The sequence below is a fragment of the Indicator indicator genome, chromosome 15, assembly GCF_027791375.1.
Source record: "Indicator indicator isolate 239-I01 chromosome 15, UM_Iind_1.1, whole genome shotgun sequence".
Classification (NCBI taxonomy): domain Eukaryota; kingdom Metazoa; phylum Chordata; class Aves; order Piciformes; family Indicatoridae; genus Indicator; species Indicator indicator.
This window is the reverse complement of record NC_072024.1, coordinates 6,718,807-6,739,779: the sequence shown is the minus strand read 5'-3', so window position 1 is coordinate 6,739,779 and position 20,973 is coordinate 6,718,807. Positions and strand designations below refer to the sequence as shown.

Here is a 20,973-nt window from a genome sequence, read left to right as displayed (position 1 = left end):
AAGATCAAATCTTCTGTAGAGTGCATCTGAAATTCAGTCTGTACATCTTCCAGTCCTTTTACATGCACAGGTTGAATAAAAGGAAGCTGATTTCATCTGGGGATTAGAACAGAATTCTGAGAAACAATTGCTTTGTTTAGCAGACAGATTCATGATTAAATATTTATGCTTGCAAAAGTAAAAAAACAATAAACTGTTATCTTCTGGGTCAGGATTAGCCTTCCAGTTTCGGGGCTGGAGTATTTTTGAAAGGCATGTCAGGTATCTAAGGATGTTGTATGCCACTCTGTAACATATTTAAAGTAGTTTTAATACTGTTTGGACATCACAGGGTTTGTTAGCTTGCCATGTGATTTCTTTAATTTTTTTTTCTTTTAAACTCTCTTGAAAATTCAGCTATGGATCAGTTTGGGGATATATTCCAGCCTTCTATTTACATAGGGTTTGGTATTTAGTCCTTAGAACATTACAGTTTCATTTCTACCACTGAATTATTAAAGTTATCCAGGTGCCTCTGTTGGCATCTTGTTACCTCAACTGTCCTTTTTGGACATGACCTTTGTAGTGTGACAATTGCATCCTGCAAGGGGAAATAAAAAACCAAAGACAAAAGACATTTAGCAATAGGAGTGAAAAAAAAAAATACTGTTGTAATGGAAGCTGACTATTCTGTGTGCTGTAAGGCAATGGATAATAATGTCTGTCTAATATTTTGTTTAGAGAATGGCAGTGGTCTCTGCAATGTCCTGGGTCCTGTATTTGTGGATAAGTGCCTGTGCAATGCTGCTCTGTCAGGGGTCCCTCCATCACACTTTCCAGCAGCATCACCTGCACAGACCAGGTAGGACTGAGATCAGCTGTGGGATGCTGTAAGATTGCAGGGTCTCTGCCTGTGCTCATGTCTGTCTTGATAAATGATTGAATAATCATAAAACTACTTCTAATAATTTAACTTTTATGAGTTGCCTTTTATATTGCACTGCATCTTCTTTTTTTTTTTTTTTTTTTTTTTTTTTTTTTTTTTTTGATTGGTTGGTCTAACATGTGTTGTGCTTTGCCAGTCTGATGTTGGAATATTAATCCTTTAACGTCATGTAACAACTTCCCAACACAGGAATCCCAGCTTGGGCAGCATTCAGTTTCCCTGTCCTTATTTCTATCTCCCCTTCTCCAGATTTCATGCAGTTGTAGAGTGGGTGTATAGCACAGAAAGACATTGTGACACCACATGTTTGGATAGTTTTGAAGTTATCTGACCCAAACTGAACATGGGCTTGCTTAAAGCACTGGCACCAAATCTCACTCATAGTCACTAGTGTTTAGAGATCAGCTATTTGCTGTAGCACAAATCAGAGACAATTATTCTAAGGTTTGTGAGTTTACCTCCAAAAATTGATGGGGTTGCAAGAGTGCAGCCCAGAGGAGAATTTGGGACTATCTTTCAATGAAGTTAAATGCCTGTAAAGTCCAGGTCAGCAGTGGAGAATGCAGCTCGCTTGGGCTGTTGTGATCCACAGAGACTGCACATTAGTTGTTTTACTGTGTTTTGATTAATAGATATGGATCACATAACTTTTCAACTGCTAATTGAACTTTGAAGGGCATGTGCTGTGTTAAAAATTGAGGAGCTGGCATATTCTAGCAGAGTATTGTCATCTGGTTAGAATGAGATGGGCTGAGAATGTCACTTAACAAATTTGAATCCAAGGAAAAGTGGGAGAGGTTTTAAGAGCTTTAGAAATGAAAGATGGAAAATGTTAACTTGCAGTGATGAATCATTTAACAATGGGGCAACTAATACTTTAATGGGTTTTGATCTAATGGCATAGCTTCAAAGATGGACAGTCTTGAACCTCAGGTCTTTAGCAACCTTAATGACTCAGTTTTCCCAACCATTTTCATTGTTAAAAAGTCATAGATATTGGCATTGTCTTACTTGCTTGTAATAAAATATGCATAGTATAGAGGAACAGACCTAAATCATTGACAGACCAGCTCTAGGTAGCTGTATTAAAGTATCAGATTAACTAATGGTGTTAGCTTTGCTAGCTGGCCCTGGAAGTTTGAGAGTGTTTGAAAGTTTGAGTGCCAAGGTTCTTATTTGGGACTTGCAGAGCAGTGAATGAAATATTCGTTACAATGCAACTGTAAGCAATGCTGCTGGTTATTTGTGTTTGTCCCCAGTGAAGGCAGTGGCAAAAACCAGCCCAGTTAAACAGATAGGTAAAAAGAAAATGTAATCTTGTTTTGTAAAATGGGTTGAAACAAGTGACATTATGAGGAAAAATGAGAGCTGGGCAGATTCAGAGCTCTGCAACATTTGCCTAAGCTTGAAAAATCACTTTTTTTATGAAGCAAGATCAGCAAGACACTGAATGCATACCAAATGTTGGGGAAATGTGAAAAATGACAAAATCTTTCACTCAGAGATGTGATACAGATAGAGTGAAGGTTTTACAGCTGCCTCATCACCTACTTAGAAACAGCCAAGCTTTCCCTCTTGCGAGCCTTCCTCAGGCAGCTTCTCTGCACCCTACATGGATAAGATTGATGGTGTTCTGATCCCAGGCAGCCAATTTCAGTCTCTCAAGAAATAATCCACTACATTGACAGATGAGAGGAATTTGACATGATGTTCACCTCAGATTCAGATTGTGCTGCACCTGGGAAGTACCAGCTAGTGAGCATCCTTTAGGGAAACTGTTAGGGGGTTTTGGACAATTTCTGCTGTCACAACAGAAAAATCAAGGCAGTGTTTTTTTATAAGGCCATGAATTTGCAGTCTGCCAACTGAATGTGAAAGGTTGTACATAAAAGGGATGGAAATATGTTAACTAGCAAACTGAGTGATTTTAATGTATTCAACTGCAGTCCCTGAGCACACCCTATTTTTCATATTTATAATATTAGGAATGCGTCATTTACTTTTAGTTAGTCACTGTGTAAGTAAGATTAAAATGTTCAGCCAAATAAAAATGAATAAAAAATGGATGCAGATGAGCCAGTGCATAATTTCAGTAATTTAATATTTGGTATATGAAATTTCAACTTATTGAATCATGGCAAATATAGCTGTAATCAATAGCATGCTCAGCATAGCTTTTCCCTCAGTTTGTGATCTTCCATACATAATGAGATGCTCTAAAGTAAGAGATTTTGGGCTGCTCAACTCCATTGTGAGGCTACTTTGGTACAAGACAATTAAAAAGACAGATTCCATCCCAGCTTTTGTTTCTCATGCTTCATGAATAGAACATTCTCCCTGAGCACATGAAGGTGCAGGTAAAAGACCAAATCCTCATGGAGTGTATTTAACATAATAAACTTGAAGCGAACTCCATGGATTAGTGCAGTGAATATACTCATCTGTACCACTGAGAGGAATCCAGTTTTGAAATGCTGGAAACCAAGGGCAAAATATGAAAAGGTTAGGTTATCAGAGATTTCTCAGCTTGTTCTTGCTTCTTACTGAAACTTTCTTAAGCAACTGTCTGACTGGCCTTCAATAGATTTCTACATGCTGTGTACAATTACAAAAGTTTAAAGCTCCTTTTCCAGTCTAGCGTAATTTTTCAGTTTTATAATTCAGTACTTCTTTATTCAGTTAGGTGACTTAGTAGAAGGTACAAAACTGCAAACAAATGCAGTAAATCACTTTACGTGACAGTATTTTGTAATTGACTGCAGCTTTACTTTCTCTGGAATGTGGGCAGGCAGGCACAGATTATAAGGGCATAGTAAATATTGCTTGGATGCAGGATGGATGATGCTGTATTACTTGTACTTGTTCATGAATTCTTTCTTGTCTTTCATTGTCATTAAGACAATGAAAAGTTTAAATGCTGCTGTTAAGTACTGTTCAATATTGGTGGCTGTTCCTTTTGACTGTAGGTGAGGTGGGCAGGTTAGATTTTCAGATTTCTTTTCTGGGATCCAGAGACCTTTGGCATAAGTTAGCTGAACACCATTGCAGTACCACTCCCCTTGGGTAAGACACATGGCTTTCTGCAGGATTTTTCTGTCTATATTTCATTTTCATGAAAATTATGTTAGGCAGAGGATGTATGAAAGCATTCACAGGAAATAACTTTATGTGGAAACAAATCTCCATTTTTTTCAAGCATGTCATTTCTGTGTGATTTAATAAGAAACAGTGGTAATGAGAAGAATTCCACACTGGCTGCTTTTGGCTCTAAGATACATACAGTTGTAGAGCTGTTGAATTGGCCTGAGGATTAGAGTGGACAGGTTGTGATTTGCAGAGCTAGCTGAGTGCCTGTGATAGTCCATTGATCATCTGATTGACAGGATTGACCCTGCCCAGAGGGAGGAAGTAGATGCTGGCATTTGGTAAGACAACACAATATGACAAAGTAAAGGATTCAAGTTTAAAAAATGAAAAGTAACCACCTCCCCTTCAATCATGCAATTCTTAGCAAGCGTTCTGGCTTTGCTCCATAAATGAGAGATGTGTTGTTCCTAGCAGAGATCATCAACTCGTAATGAATCACAGCGGACAGAACTGGCCACATGTTGCTTAAAAATACAGGAAAGCACGGTGGATTCACCTGTACATTTGTGCAAAATAATTAAGGACACATTAAGGCTGCTGGGTTAGTCTTGCATGCAGTGTAAGGATGTGAGGCAGACACAAGCAGGAACATGTACCTGCTGTAGCAAATGCTGACATTTGCAAATATGTTAATTAAAAATAAGCCCATTCAGAGGGAGAAATGGCAGACTGAATCAAGGCTGGGCTCGTAAGTCTGCGAAACATGAAGTACTTTTTATTGTGACAGTAGTTAATGATGTGCCCATTAAAAATCATCTCAGGAAGGGTTTCTCCCTACTTCATATTACAAGGAGGAAAATCAGTCTCAAAGCAATTGTACATAAGTTAGCAAGCAGCAGCAACCTAAGGATGCTGTAAGCATGTTTCTCAGTAGACAGCATTGTGCAGAATCTGGAGTCTGTGGCTGTGAGCAAAAATTTTCTTAGTTCTGATCTTGGCCTTCCCACTGATTTTTACAGCCTTGGGGGAAACTGCACGTTTTCACATTTCAAAAGGTCTGCTGTTTTCATATGCTCCATATATGTGCCTATTCAGTTCAAACAGACTGGGAGGGGTATTGGTCTGAATGCAACTCCTTAGGGAAGTGTAAATAACATGTCTTTACTTTGTTGAACAACCAAGATTTGGAAGATGAGTTTAACAGGATTTGGGGGTTTTGTATTGATGGAAGCAGCTGTAGGACTAGGCAGTTAATATTTTAAAGTTTCTATGAGTAGCAAGATCTGTACTCCATTCATCATATGGTGTGAATGCAAGCTGTGGCTTTCAGTATAGCATCCAAACTGCCACACAGCAACTTAGCCAGTATCCAGTAGATGATGTTATAGGCATGAAAGCTGACAACTGGTCTTTCTTGCTGTGTTAATTACAAGCTCTAAGACCTGATTCAGCTTTGATTTGCACCAGTAAGTGCACAGGAACAAACCTGGATAGAATCAGGAAAAACTCTTCATCATGAGGTATTCCAGTAACTCACTGGAAATCATCCTGTGGTACCTTTCTCTTACACATTTTGGCCTTCTCAGTCTGCCCTGAAACTACCAGTTTCTTAGTAAAGAAATTCAGGTTGGAGGTACCTACTGGGTTCCTGGTCACATGTAAAACATACTTGAATGTGTGTGAACAAATAGAAGTATTTTGTGTAGACAGAACCCTAATGTAAAGAAATCAACCCTTTAGGATGAGGCAGGATTACTAACAGCATGACAGCAATGAATTGCCTACTGTGCTTGTGTGAGGTACTTGTTTGCAGCAGCAGACTTTATCAGAAGTATTGTACCCTGTGATTTTTATTTTTCCCAACAAATTGAACCTCCAAAAGAGAAACACCATGGCTATAGGGTGTGTTTGCAGCCAGAGAGGTAGCTATACTTTTTCTGGGGGACCTGTAAGCTCTTACTTTAATGGGCTTCTGCTTCTTGGGGAAAGGGTGTAGGTAGGCATTGCTGAGGAGTCAATGGAGGGTCAAAGGCAAAAGGAACACCTCTCTTCTTCCCTGGAGAAGGCTGCATAGCTGGGAGGCTTGCAGCTCAGTTGCAGGTGGAGGAAAGCTGTCATCAGTCATGCTGTGGAATGTGATGCCTTGTTACTTCTGATCCAGGGAGACAAAGCAACGTGAGGGGGAGCAGGTGTTGCAGCTCGATGGACTGTGAAGAGCAGCATGGGCAAGGTGCGCGGTGGGGCACTGAGCACATCGCTGTGCCCACCATGGTTCCACAGGAGCTGCTGGAAGCGTGGTTGTGTTCCTGTGTCCACCCTCACAGCACACCTTATGCAAAACAGCAGTGGCAAGGTGCTAACAGTGGTATTGCCAGAGAAAGGATGTGCCTCTGTGCGTGTGGTCTTCTCTGGTAGCATCTGTGTGCTCTAGTTCAGTTACCTTGCTCTGTCCTTCCTTTTGGCCATATTCCTGTCCCTGTCTTGTGCCACTTCAACTCTTTCCTCAGGCCTCTGCAGGAAGCCATGCAGGCAGGTGCAAAGCATGTCCCTCTGTCTGGCAGAAGCTGCTCTGGGGAAATGGGGACCAAAAAGTGCCTCTTGCTGCAATGGCCCTGGCAGGCATCTCCTCCTACGCCTGTGTGCTGAGCCTACATCTCCAAGTACAGCCCTGGGGCCTTGGTGAGTCATGAAGGGGCCTTTGAGAGCACTGCACTACTTGCAGCTTGCTGTCATGGTATTAAAGACTGTGAGAATTCATACTATGATGGTTAAGTCCCAAGAAAAAAATGGCACCTACAACTATAAACCCAAAAGGCAAACTGTGTTGCTCTGTGCTGAAGTAATTCTGCTAATAGCATCAGAATCCTGTCTTTAACGATTAGCCTACTTTAGTCCAAGGCTCATTTATATTTTAAAAGGCAATATCCAAATTTCCTCATAAGAGATGTGTTTTCTCCCATTAAGTTTCATATTGTTTAATCCTATCCTGCCTATAATATTTGTACTTCCTTTTGAATATTTTCTTTGTCACTCTGCTGTGAAATCAACCTTTGCTGAAAGCAAGATTTATTTTCCTGGTGGGATTCAGCGCCTTTACTCTTTCCAGATGCTCTGTACAGAACTGTTCTCTGCACCTAAACTTTTTTTTTTTTTTCATGGAAGCAGTGCTCACAGTTTCTTTTCATTGTGCTATAGAAAGACCACAAGGACTGCAGCACAGTTGGACTCTAAACTTTTGAGAATCAGTCTGTGATGCACAGTGGGGAATTGGGGGTGTAAATTCAGCTGAATGAAGTTACAAAGCCTTGTGTATGTGTCTGTGACTCATTTCTATGCTCTATTTAGAAGATTGTTATGTGACATCTCTCTCTTGCTTTATGTATTCCTTTAGAGCAACAGTTTTCCCCCTTTCCTTCACAGTGGGTAATGGAACCAGTCCTGCCCTTCTTGAAAAGTCACTTGAGTGACAGCAGATGCAGGATCACTGTTGCTATCCTATGATAATCAATAATTTTGTCATAGTATTCCATTGCAAACTGTATTTTACTCGGAGAAAACAGCTTTGTATAGGAACTGAATTGATGGCAGGAATGGGGGACCTTAATAATTTCTGGATGATGTGAAAATGAAGTGAAGAGCAGTACATGGACAATCTGTTACCTGAGATGGGATACTGTCATTGTGGTGCCTTGTCTTTGAGCTCCAAGTAATCTGGGAATAGGCTGTTCTACACTAGCAGCTCCCACCAACAGTCGTGTGCTGGGTGCCTTTTAAGTGTGTGTAAATATTTCTCCTACTAGCTGTGAAATTTTATTTGTGCATTGTGCACCTTACTTCTCACTAAATGAATAGGAAGTTAAAAGGAAACCCTAAAAGGTGATCCTTGTCTCTTGATTATTAGGAGAGGTGCTGACTCATTTCAAAAGATGCATTTTATCCATTCTCATGCATGATCAAAGCTCCTATCAGATTAATTTTGTTTGGTGTAGATGACAAATCTGAATCAAGAGCCTTTGTTGTGAACCTACTAAAAAACAATGATCAGAACTCACTTTTATAGTTAAGTTTCACTTTTGTGCAAGTGGAAGTTACATTGGCAGAGAAACTGCTTAGAAAACTCCTGTGAACATGTGTGCAAGTTAAGTGGAAAGTGGGAAACTTGGTACTGTAACATCCATGCTGTGTGCTGGGTTGTAGCTTCCAAGTTGTGTTGTAAATAATAGCAGCCAGCAAGCTCTACAGATCAGCCTGAGAGCGCAGGCAAGGGGCTCAGGATCTTAACTGTACACACTGATAAAACTTCATTATCTTTTTTTTTTTTTTAATGTCCTCATTAATGTTCTTAAAAAATGCTGTTAAATAGTTCCAGCAAGCAAAGCTTTGGTGTAGTTTTACTCTATTGTTAAGGATTTATTTATTATAATCTTTTCTTGCAGCGTCTGTTTATATTTGATCATGACATTAATTAGTTGCCAAAACAAACTGGAGTTAATTGTGTTTAATTAAGTGGTTGGGAGCAAGCAAGGATAGTTTATTTGGAAAATTGGTTTCATTGATTTATATGTTTATTTTTTAAAGAACATGAATAAATGAAGGGAATTGTTCAGTACCATTAGAGCCACAAGGATGATTAGGGGACTTGTGCATCTTCCCTATCAAGAGAGAGTGAGAGTCCTGGGGCTGTTTAGTCTTGAGAAGAGAAAGACCAAGAGGGGATCTGATCAATGTCTATCAATATCTGAGGGGTGGGTGGCAAGTGGAGGGGGCCAATCCCTTTTTGGTGGTGCACAGTAATAAGACAAGGACCAGCGGATGCAAACTTGAACGTAGAAGGTTTCAGCTCAACATGAGGAGAAACTTCTTTACAGTAAGGGTGACAGAGCACTCAGAACTGCCCAGGGGGGGTTGTGGAGTCTCCTCCTCTGAAGACTTTCAAAACCCACCTGGACGCATTCCTGTGTGGACTACTCTAGGTGATCCTGCTCTGGCAGGGGGGTTGAACTCCATGATCTCTGGAGGTCCCTTCCAACCTCTAACATTCTGTGATTTTCCCCTACATGCTGCCCAAGAATCATCAATAATAGAATTGTGACTGTGAATACATTCAAGGATGGGGAAAATACCTGTGTTATATATTGGACTCTAGCAGCCTATTAAGAAGTAAATGGTCACATTCTGAATAGCTCTGAATGTAAATAAAACCTGAAACCAGGTAGAAATGGGATCAAGTAACACTGGAACTAGCAGTGAGGTAGTGTTGGGAACAATGCTGTTTGAGAAATGCACTTTGGAGAGAAGTTTTATTTCAGATTTGGCTAAAAATGCTTTGCATCAGGAAAGCCTGGTAAAATACACTGAAATATGACATATATTTTTATTAATTGTATTAATACAGTTTATGGTTATGGTATTTCTGTGATACAGTAATTGCTCTATTTTCTCTTCTGCATTTCAAATCAACTAATCCTGTACCTCAGAAGCTTTGTGTTTTAATGTAAAGTCAGAACTGAGGGGAGAACTTTAAGGACTTAATGTTTGTTTGGGTTTTGGGTTTTTTTTGTTTGGGTTTTTTTTTTTTTTTTTTTTTTTTTTGAATCAGTTTCACAAGTTGGAACTGAAATGAAAAAAAAATAGTTTGATATCTTTGTGCATTCCTTGTTTCTCTCTTGATATTCCTTGATTGGGAGGAAAAAGTGGCATGCACAAGGATTCTGTTATCTGAGCAACCTCTTAAAACAAGTGGGCATCCTGATAAATGAATAAATGCTGCCTGGAAGCATATGTTCAGGTATGCCAGTGGCTGTCTCTCTCCCAAAAGACCTCAAGGACTCCAAGTCCAATGTCACTGAAAACAAAAGGAAGGTCTTGTGTGTCCTTCTAGCTGGTATCAACTCTTGTTTTGGCTTGTAGTAATACTGAACATAAAGGAGGTCTAGTGTTTCAGCCTTCTCTGCTTTTTTAATAGAAGATATTTCTGTTATCTAAAACTCATGCTCGAGTGTATGAGCTGTCAGGGCTGCACTAAATGTTTGCTGTGAATATCATTAACTCATGAAGTTGCTGCTCTTGGTTACATGCATGAGGTACCTTCAAATTTGGGTGGTCAGCCAGCCAGAAATCACTGTCATGCATAAAAACAAAAAATGAGGAGGTGAGTTTGATTGATAACAGAAGGGTTTGGGTTTGTAATTGGTTTCAGTGTGCCAGGGCAGGATCTGATAGAATGATTGTCTCTAAGCCAGCTTCCACATCTGTAGTATAATTACTTCTGTAGTAATATCAGATTTTTGTGAGGCTTTAAAATGCAGTCTTTTATTTATTTATTTATTTATTTATTTCCCTCCAGGCAATTAAAAATTGTCTTTCTATGGCTGAAACCTCAGTGCTTTCTCCATTAATTCAGCTGCCTGGGTGGTGTTTATCTTAACCTCGTTTTGAGTTTCTCCAACAAACAGATGACTCCTTAAGTTCTAATTTAGTCTCTCATGGTATTTCTATTATCTCTTTCTAGTTGGCAGGCAAGGAAATCAGATGTGCATCAAATGAAACCATTTGTCATGGATTAGTGCATACAAATGCCTTGATGACAGCAACAGACAAAAGCCACTGACTGTCTGAATGCTAACTTTGGAAGAGAAAATTAACAAGGCCAGCACACGAGCGATAGCAGCCCCTAAATGAGGTTATTCAATGCACAGTGACAGTCTTCTGTCCCCTCCCTAGCTTTAGCTTCTGATACTGAAATCTTAAGACATTAGGTAAGCACAATGATCCCCGCTGAGTGGAGAAGCATCCATGGAAGATCTACAGGACAGCAGGAGCTTCCTTCTGCCTATGAAAACACAGCTACACCTAGAGCAGAGGAGAAGGAAGGGACTCATAGGTAGGCAAAAGTGGAGAAGAGCCTTAGTGATACTCTGGCATAGATATTCCAGTTTGTCACAGAAGTCAGAAGAGTCGGAAGAGCTATCAGGCATGATCTTAAGTGAACCATGTTGAGGTGGAATGGAGCTTCCTCAGTGTCTTGGTTGGAAATGTTTTGCATTTCCATTTTCCCTGAGGACAGAATTGGTAATTGTGTAATGCTGATCTAATGCTGATCTACTGCTGATAGCACTGAACTGAATGAGTTGACAGCAGGTATTAGATACTTATCTCATGCTTGTGATTATTAGTCCAGTTTTCAAGTCTGATTGCACTCTCGAGTCTTTAAAGGTAAATGTGGGCTCTGCTGAGTTCCCCACTCAAAGAATGGTGTAAGGAAGAGCTGAGACACCATTGTGGGAAGTGTATTTTGAGGTGCCCTGGCTGGGAGCAGGCTGTGGACAATGAGTATCCTGTGCACATTTGTGTGTTGTATTTCAATCCATCACAAACCGCTCTTAGGAGATCACTACACCACAGAGGCTGTAGTTTAGTGAAAGGACCACAATGTAGCCAGATTGCCTGTTGTCTTCTCTAGGTTTTTATTCTTTTTCCCTCCTGCTTATTCTATTTCTGATTCTATCTCCCTTCCTTTAAATCAGTTTCCTTTATTTTCTTTAAAATCTTTATTTATGCAAGCTCTCATTTTTAGAATAGGCTCTTTGCACCACTTCTAGTCAATGCACCTTGACGTGGTGCAAGAAAATCCCACTTGATTTCATCCCAATTAGAACACCATCTACTTTCCTTACAAAACTGCTTCAAACATTGCTATTTGTAAAGAATCAAAACAGAGCTATTTGACCACAAGGATTGAAATACTAAAATTTTTCCACTTGACACTGTTATAAGTGCTTTCTAACAAAAACTGGAGAAAATATAAATTTTTTACTCATAGAAAAAGTTATTTCTGATTGTCAGGATTGTCTGATAGAAAAAGATTCATGGGTGCTTTGTGTCTGTTCTGCAGCAGACTGAATGCAAGGTAATACACTATCATAGTGCTTGCTGGTTGTGTTGTGTTTTGTTTTGTTCCCCCCTCTCAGCCCTTATGCTTTGATTTTGTGTGTTTGTATTGGAATCAGACCTTCATTCTTTATATCCAACAAAGCTTCCCTGTTTTGGTGCTGTAGTGTAGTCAAGACACCTTTGTGGAGGTAATGATGTTATCACAGACATAAACATGTGTGGGGCAGACTGGAAAGCAAACTCTTGACCGAGAGAAGGAATTCTGAAAATCATCATCTCAGAATGGTTGGGTTGGAAGGGACCTTAAAGATCACCTACTTCCAGCCCCTCTGCCCTTGGCAGGGTCACCTTCTGCTGGATCAGGTTGCTCAGATCCCTGTCCAACCTGACCTCGAACATTTCTAGGGAGGGTACATCCTAAACTTCTCTGGGCAGCCTTTTAGGGTCTCACTCTCACAGTGAACATTTTTTTTTTTTTTTCAGAACAACTGCTGGTGATAAAATTAGTGCAAGTTAAAGGAGAAAGGATTTCTGCTTTCACTGTGGATCAGTTGGTTTGCCCTAGTAAAGCAGTTCCTTGACTTTTTAGGTTGTATTTGAATTGGCTTTCAGCTGCTTGTTGCCACACAGTATTTTGGATGATCTACCTTCTACAAGCACTGTGGTATTAAGTGGTTCTGTTTTATCAGTTGTAGTCCTCTGAGGTTCAGGCTTTCTAAACCCTGTTCTTATGTAAACTGAATTATTTACTTATGTTCTTTTTTGTTGTTTTCTGGTCTGTCAAAGGGAAATGTGTAATCTATAGCGTCTAGAGATGGAAACAAACTACAAAGCAGCATCACAGTTATTCTGAAGTCCTTCTGAGGTGGATTGTATGTCTTTAGTGTACTGCTCCTACCTCTAAGGGACTGTGCTCTTTAACAGGTGAGAAGAGATTATCCCTTAGTCCTGACAGAATCTGTAAAGTCTGTTAGCTGAAATTCATACAGAATTTAAACCACAACTCTGCTTTTAAATCTAACTGTAGCAAAATAATTTCCTTTTCCTTTGTATAGTAAGTATGCATTGTATGAATTAGTACCCAAAGTTCCAGATGTCTTACTGTAAGGTGTGTCCTGTCTGATTATAAACAAGGGCTTTAAAGGTCCAGATTTCACACAGGAAGCAAACAGTAGTATGAAAAAAAATTCAAATATGTCTTTGTCAGGAAGGATTATTCTATACAGGTCTCAGAACATCAATATTTGCTGTAGAGTTTTCCAGGACACTGATCCAACATCTGCCTTTCTCTCTGGTTCTTTTCTTTATCTTTATGCCCAACCAAGGGATAGTTGTTCTGCCTGTGCAGTCCATACATAGCATCCAAAAAATAGGGCAGATCCTCTGAGGGTGTAGATCTCTATCATGAGCATATTTGGGGCAACTGAGATGCAAATAAGTGAGGTTTCGTTATTCTGCTCCTTGTGTAGCTTCTTCAGATGAGGCTGGTGGCTGCCAGACACTGTCCTTCCAGCTGCTACCCAGAGGAGATGTCTCATCCCTAGTGCTCCATCCTTGGCATGACTTGGTGTGCAAGGGCAAGCATTGCTGTGATCTGGGTGATGGATCATGGAGGCTCTTAGCTTCTTCTTTTCATGAAATCAAGTGCTTTGCTGTAAGCCAGCTTCACGCTGGCTTAAGCTTTCATAGTGGTTGAACTATAATCTATCAGACTGCCCCAGCTGTGAGGTGTAAAGAGCCTTCATGTTCACTTACTGTTACTCAATTGACAAACAAGTTGTACTGTTGTAGCAATTTTTCCCATGTCCATGCTCTCAGCTGTACCAGAGACTCAGCACACACAGGCAGGCAGTGCTGAGTTTGCTTGAAATGCAAACCTTTCCACTTCCTACTTAATTACTTCCTTTAGAGATGAGAAGGTTGGGTCTGTCTTTGGACAAAAAGTCTTCCACTTTTAAGTGTGTTTCTCACTTGAAGGCTGTGCTTCCCACCAGGGAAGCTTCCACAGACAGCACAACTCAAAGAATGTATTTTTTGGAACGTGTCTGACTTGTACATCTTGTTAACTACACACTGTTATCTCAATACACTTGCAGTCCAGCTACAGGCTGCCAAGATGAATCATGTCAATTATTTTTAAGGGGAGAGGGGTGGGGGGAGTTAAGGATGTTTCAGTTGTTAAAGTTGGAAAAAAATTTAATCTCTCGGTTGCTTCTGAAGGCAGAGATTGCTCTGGGGAAAGGTCTAGAAGACCGGTCCCAGAAGAGGACTGCTCTCTGAGGGCTCCTAGATAGAAAATTATCTCTGACTGATGTTTTGTTTGACCCAGCCAAAGGTGTGGGGAAGACTTGGTAGGGCTAAGATGCTGTTAGGGTCCTGCATGTCTTTCCTCACTGATGGCCATATTTTGGCTGCTACTGTTGGATTCCAAGCCAGCTGCAGAAATTTTGGTCCTCACTTGCTAGAACCCCTAAAATCTCCAGGCTGGGGAAAGGTCTCCATTATTTATCTCTTTTTAACAACACAGAAGTTCAGAGGTTATGTGTTTACCAGTATTGATAATGCTTCCTGGCAGGACATCATGCTGTTAAAAAGTCACAGCAGGAATCCTGTCTCCCAGTTTATACTGGGGCCATGTAGTTGGACTGGGGAGTCCTGCCAAGGGATCCTCTTATACAGGATTCTTTTTTTTGTCAGACTATAAGAAGGCAACCAATCTTTTGCTGGTGTCCAGTGCCTGGCTTGTAGAGGGTAACTAGAGGTTCTTGTTAGCCTTGAATGAAACTATGACTTCATTCCATTTGTATTGCTGAATTAATGTAAGATTTGCTCATTTTAACCTCTTGTGGTTAGAAGCTTTTATGCACTTTAGGAATTGTAGTAAATTTTCTATTGTGACAACTGTTTGTTTATTTTTGTAGGCTGAAGGAATACAGGGTAACACTACATTTTGCAAAGCAGTGCTTCTTTTGTTGTGTGACTAAAGCACTGTAAATAATTGAGGGTTTTTTTATTTGACAGCCAAAGGAAGATATCAAGTGTTGGTTTGGTGCAGTATTTACATTCTGAAATTAGTTTAGAACAATTTGATTGTTTTTCTTACTAACTGGAAAAGAAAAGAAAAAAATAACAACCCTGAAACAACTTGGCATATTTCTAAACACTGAAAGAAGAGCAAGGAAAAGGCCAAATTAAATTTATAAAAACAAGTCTAGAGAAGGTATTGCTTTCCTTTAAAGAGATTTAAATTTATAATCAGAAGCTATGTTCTGCTGTAGGGGCTGATGCTTCATCTTTATACCACAGGTAGAGCTGTAATGTTAAGATATTGCTGGTGGGGAGAGTAAGTTTCAACACCTCTCAAGTCTCCCATAAAAAATTAGCTAATCGGGAGAGCAGAGATGGGACATCAGGAATTTTCTCCCTCATTTGCTAGGAGAAGGCCAAAAATAGCCAGTCCATTGCTCATGGTCTCTGTGGCTAATGTAGTGTCCTACATAAGAGTGAATGGGCTTTGAGACACATCCTACCCCTGCCACAAAGGGTGGAGATGGAAGAGGCAGTGCTAAACTGCCCCTGAAGCTGAGCACACAGCTCTGCTCTGAGCTGGTGAGGGGTCTCAGGCAGCTTTGGCAGACACTGGTCACAGAGAACTGCACGCATATGAAAAAGGTTTTCAGAAGGGTATTTTAAAAGCATCTTGTTGCAAAGCTGAACCTCTGGGAAGGGCACACTTGAAATGAATTTGCTTTTCTCTCAGAGAAAAGCTGAACTGCTGCCTGTCAGCTCTGTATAGTGCAGTAGTCATAGGTTTTCTGCCATTCTTCTGCTGTATTTGAACACATGGCTTGAACTGTGCCTTCTCTCCCTGTTTGCTTTTTGGAGGGGGCCAAGGTGGTACATCAGACACAGCAGAGCTCTACTTGTGGCCTCTGTTTGTCCATTCAGAAAGAAGCAGAAGCCCACAGGGAGGCAGAGCTTTGACAAACTGATGCATGTCTGGTGCTGTTGAGGTGTTTTGCTGACTTCCCACTTATCTCAAGATCTTTGCCAGCTTCACTCATGAAGGTGACAGTTATCCATGTCAGAGAGCAATACTCTTCCTCACTTAATACACATCTGTAGCAGTTATTTTGCTGTCCTTGAGGAAACACAGATTGGAATATCACTTTGAGGGATGCTTCTAGGTATTAGGAATGTGTTTCTGTCTCTAAGAGGTAGCATCTGCTTTTGTCACTTTCATGCAAACTCTGCTCTGCTTTGCAAGGCACCACTGTTCTCCTCTTCCAGAGAAAAAGATGATCATCTATCAGCAGTGAAGCTCTGTCTGTGAGCTCTAATGTTAACCATTGAATCTATCAGTTCTTTAAACTCTATCTACTTCTGCCTTCTCCATGACAAGTTCTTGGGAGGGTGGAGGGGGTTGTAGTGGGATTCCTAAGTGGCCATATTGGATTTTGAGTACTTATAGTAAATGAGTTAAGGATTATGTGCCAGAGGAGACCTTTAATGAAAAATATTGCCTTGTCAAAAGAAAAAAAAAAATCTTCTGGCAGGATCATACCATTTTTAGCAGGATCCAGATTGTGGTTAAAACAGATGTTGAGATGTTATCAACAGTATGATCAGTGGTGTGGTGGTTTGGGCATTTCCCTGGAAGCCAAGTCAGATGAAAGACTTAAATCACAGGCCCTCACAGGGCTGTTGAGTTGTTCTGAATGTTCCCTTTCCTGGGGAGAAAGTCTGATTTCACCACTGAGCCTCTCATTCAGCACACAGGGAGCTCACAGAGTAGCCTGGCAGCAGCACAGCGCAGAGCCTAAGGATTGTTTTTCAGCAGCACAAAGAATAAACCTCTTCCCAAAGCCCTCTGAGTTTTGCAGAAGCACCAGCCTCCTCCTGTGTGATGTCTTTTTATGTCATTCCCCAGCTCAGTGGACAATCTGTAGCTGTCAAATCGTGCAGAGCCCCAACATTCTGCCAGCAGAAATAGAATGGGGTGTAAAATGCTTAGGATTGGTTTTGATGGCCCTTCATGGGGAATAGAAAATGTAGATTCATTTCAGAGCTGACAAGGAGCTGATTATTTATGTTTCTTGGAAAACAACTAAGAATTTTTTTTTCTTTTTTTTTTCTTTTTTTTTTTTTTACCATTATGGATGACTTTCTGTGCATTTTCACATCGTTCTTTTTGAGTCATGACAAACTGAGATGAAACAGCAAACAGCCCCTGAGATCTGTCATTTTCCCCCATGATTTACATAGGATGGTACCCATAAATTGTGGAGGCAGCTACTGGATTCAGTGAATGAACAAGTGCTTTATTTGTGGTGCAGTCTTGAGAAGCACCCTGTGAGTTGTATCTGCAGAAGTTAATGGTGCCAGCCCAATCTGAGCCCAGAGAGTGGTGGTGAATGGTTCCACTTCCAGCTGGCAGCCTGTCACTCGTGATGTCCCCCAGGGATCAGTGTGGGGCCCCATCCTGTTCAATATCTTTATTGATGATCTGGATGAGGGGATTGAGTCCACCATTAGTAAGTTTGCAGATGACACCAAGTTGGTGTTGATCTGTTAGAGGGTAGGAGGGCTCTCCAGAGGGACCTTGACAGACAGATGGGCAGAGTCCAACAGGATGGCATTCAACAAGTCCAAGTGCTGAGTGCTGCACTTTGGCTACACCAACCCCATGCAGAGCTACAGGCTGGGGTCAGAGTGGCTGGAGAGCAGCCAGACAGAAATGGACCTGGGGGTGCTGATTGACAGCAGCTGAACATGAGCCAGCAGTGTGCCCAGGTGGCCAGGAAGGCCAATGGCATCCTGGCCTGCATCAGAAATAGTGTGGCCAGCAGGAGCAGGGAAATCATTCTGCCCCTGTACACAGCACTGGTTAGGCCACACCTTGAGTACTGTGTCCAGTTCTGGGCTCCTCAATTTAAGAAGGACATTGACATACTTGAACGTGTCCAGAGAAGGGCAACGAGGCTGGTGAGAGGTCTCGAGCACAAGCCCTGTGAGGAGAGGCTGAGGGAGCTGGGGGTGTTTAGCCTGGAGAAGAGGAGGCTCAGAGGAGACCTCATTGCTGTCTACAACTACCTGAAAGGAGGTTGTAGCCAGGTGGGGGTTGGTCTCTTCTCCCAGGCAACCAGGACACAGTCTCCAGATGCGCCAGGGGAAGTTTAGGCTTGAGATGAGGAGAAAGTTCTTCACAGAAAGAGTGATCTGCCAGTGGAATATGCTGCCCAGGGGAGGTGGTGGAGTCACCATCCCTGGAGGTGTTCAAAAAAGGATTGGACGTGGCACTTGAAGCCATGGTTTAGTTCAGTTATCAGGTGCTGGGTGATAGGTTGGAGTTGATGATCTCTGAGGTCTTTTCCAACCTTGTTAATTCTATGATTCCATGATTCTATGATTCTATCCCATAAAAAAACCTGCTTAACATTGCAATGAGGCAAAGGTGCTAGTTTTTTTTATTTATTTTTAACAGAAACCCTTGAGTTTTAATGCTGGATTATATCACTGTCTGCCTGTCTCCTTTCTCACTTTTCTACCACATTCTAATGTCAAAAGAACAAACATTCACCTCTTGTAGCAGGAGGATGTAACAGGAAAAGGGTGAAAATTTGCCATCTTGCTCTGGTGCTCTGAACACTTCAACATCTTTAATGTAACTGTTTCTCAATAAATAATTCACATAGTTTTGGACACCCCTTTTTCTGTCTGATGCATCTCCCTCCTCTGTAACGGGAAGTTTTAAAAAAGATGCTGTAAGAAAAGGAAGCTTGATTTTGTTCCATTGCAAAGCTTCCTTATTATGGCTGTTATTAGTTTATTTCCTTTCCTATTCCTTGAGGAGGATGGAGGAAGGTGGTAATGTATCATCTCCCAAAATGAGACCATGAGGATGTGCATATGGCCATATTTATCCAAGTGTTTTGTTCTCAGTAGTGTAGGCATATTCACTTGCAACCCTCTGTACTTTATCTCCTCTTGTAGTGCAGAGATCCATTTTTAGTGTATGGAGCTGGATTCTGCACTCACTTTCTCCACAAAAGAAGTGAGTGTCACAGTGTCCTTTGTTCTTTCCTTATTTCTCACCTTCTCAAAGTAGTCCATAGTGGGGAAGTTCAAAGCAGCAAGGTCTTGGTCACCTTCCTGGCTAAGTGCTGCATGCTTCCCATCAGCTTAGCAGGTCTTGCAGTCAGTTACTTGAATAGTTCTAAGGTTGTGGTGTTTGCCTGTATTCTGCTGGTTCTTGATGAAGACTGAAATGTTTTGAGTTTTGGTATTGCTTGAGAGCATCTTTCCTCACTGTGCAAGTGCCAGGCTGGAATGAGATACCTCCCTGAGGACCATGGCTTGTCACAGACCAAAGTAGCAGTGGGAATAGCATTATAAGGGGCAGCAGAAAATCCTTGCATTGTATTGCCCAGGGGAAATTAATATTTTACTTGCCTTCTTCAGACATATTTTTTTTCCCCCACAGAGAATTTCTGCAGCTCTCCTAATAGCAGCAAAGACATCTGTTTGCAGCTGTGGAAGGAAGACGTGTCAATAGCTGCCCTGCTCAGGGCAGCAGCAGCAATGTCATTGCAATGCAGGAAGCTCAGCACACTATTTTTCCATGTTTCTTATCTAGCTTGCCTGTCCTGAGGGCACAGCACTGTCAGGCTTAAAGTGATGCTGGTGGGCTGTGGTTCTGGTGACATGTACATGTCTCCTGCCATCACAAGGCAAAGGCCTGGCAGATGTAGGGATAGAAAATATGCCATCTCAGGCACAGGGCTTCTGTCATTCTGTTTAGTTTATATGCATTTACGATTTGCTTTTCACATTTCTGTTGATGAAAACCTTCAAAGATGTCATTTCTATGGATAGTAAATAATCAATTCCCTGTTTTTTGGGTGTTTTTTGTTGTTTTGGTTTTTGTTTTGTTTTGTTTTTTAATTCCCCCATTATTTATCTGCCTACCCCTTTCCCAAAGAAAAAAGATACTTCCTTCTAATATTTTTTTTTTTTAGAACATACTTTTCTCTTTCAATTTTTACCTTCCATACTCTGCTGGCCACAGTAACAGACCTCAGGGAGTAACAGACACTCAAGGAGTGTGTTTTCTAAATGAAGTACTTAAAATCATCAAGGATAAATGTATGAAACCTGGGAACAGTGTCAATTATCCTGCCTTCTCTAGAAAGATTTTTCTTACTACATTTTTCATTATGATTCCTGTAACAAAGTCTAAAGCTATATATCCACTCAAGTGCAGAAAATGCCCAAAGAGTCATTAAGTTTGCCATGACTGTTTCCGCTAATATTTAGTATGTGATGAGTAAGTACAGTTCATGCTGCAAACAAAGCCAAGGTAACTCAGTGGAGGGTAGTGCTTGTATGTACACATCCATACCTTTACTGTAAGCCAACTCATTGCTTGCTTTACATCCCCCCCATTCATATGGATTTCTTTTATGGCTCTTTCAAGCATAACACACTTTTTGTATGTGTGCTGAGATTCAGAAGCTTCAAATCCATAAAATCAATCCACTTGGTGATCTTCTGCTCAATAACACCAAAGAGTTTATAGCTTGTTGGGCTTTATGAAGGGTCATAATTTGGCTTTGTAGCTATTTGCCAGCCTGGCAGGCAGAGGGGTAAATATCTTCCCCTCTGGGAGCATCCAATCTGGCAGCACCTCTGTGTCATGCTCGGAAACCCACAGCAAGGTGATGCTTATGACCTCCCGGGGAAGGGACCAATACTGCTCCAGCATCTCCTAAGGCTGCCCTATGCTGCATCTGTCTTTTGAGATGGAGTTATAAACATGTGGTAGTCAGTAGTGAATGAGGTAGTAGCAGGTTTTCTTTACAATAAGCTTGCCAAACATTTTGGTTTCATCACACTTCTTCTGGCAGTGAGAGATATATTAATGAGCATTTTTATCACATAATAGTCTATAGGCTTAAAATGTCGGTGTGAGCACATTGGTAGATTAGGCTTAACTATTAGAGTTTTTCCAGGAATTATCTATATATGTATTATTCCTTTACTGGCAATATTAAATCATCATAGTTGGA

General features: G+C 40.9%; 1 protein-coding gene across 1 annotated transcript in view; it reads left to right on the top strand.

Annotated features, from left to right (window-relative positions):
- The first annotated feature begins 723 nt into the window (after positions 1–723).
- TAFA1 (TAFA chemokine like family member 1) overlaps positions 724–20,973 on the top strand; it is a 240,556-nt gene continuing 220,306 nt past the window's right edge. The window contains exon 1 of the mRNA XM_054387470.1: positions 724–841. Coding sequence (XP_054243445.1) covers positions 724–841 — 118 coding nt within the window. The remainder of the gene's footprint in view (positions 842–20,973) is intronic.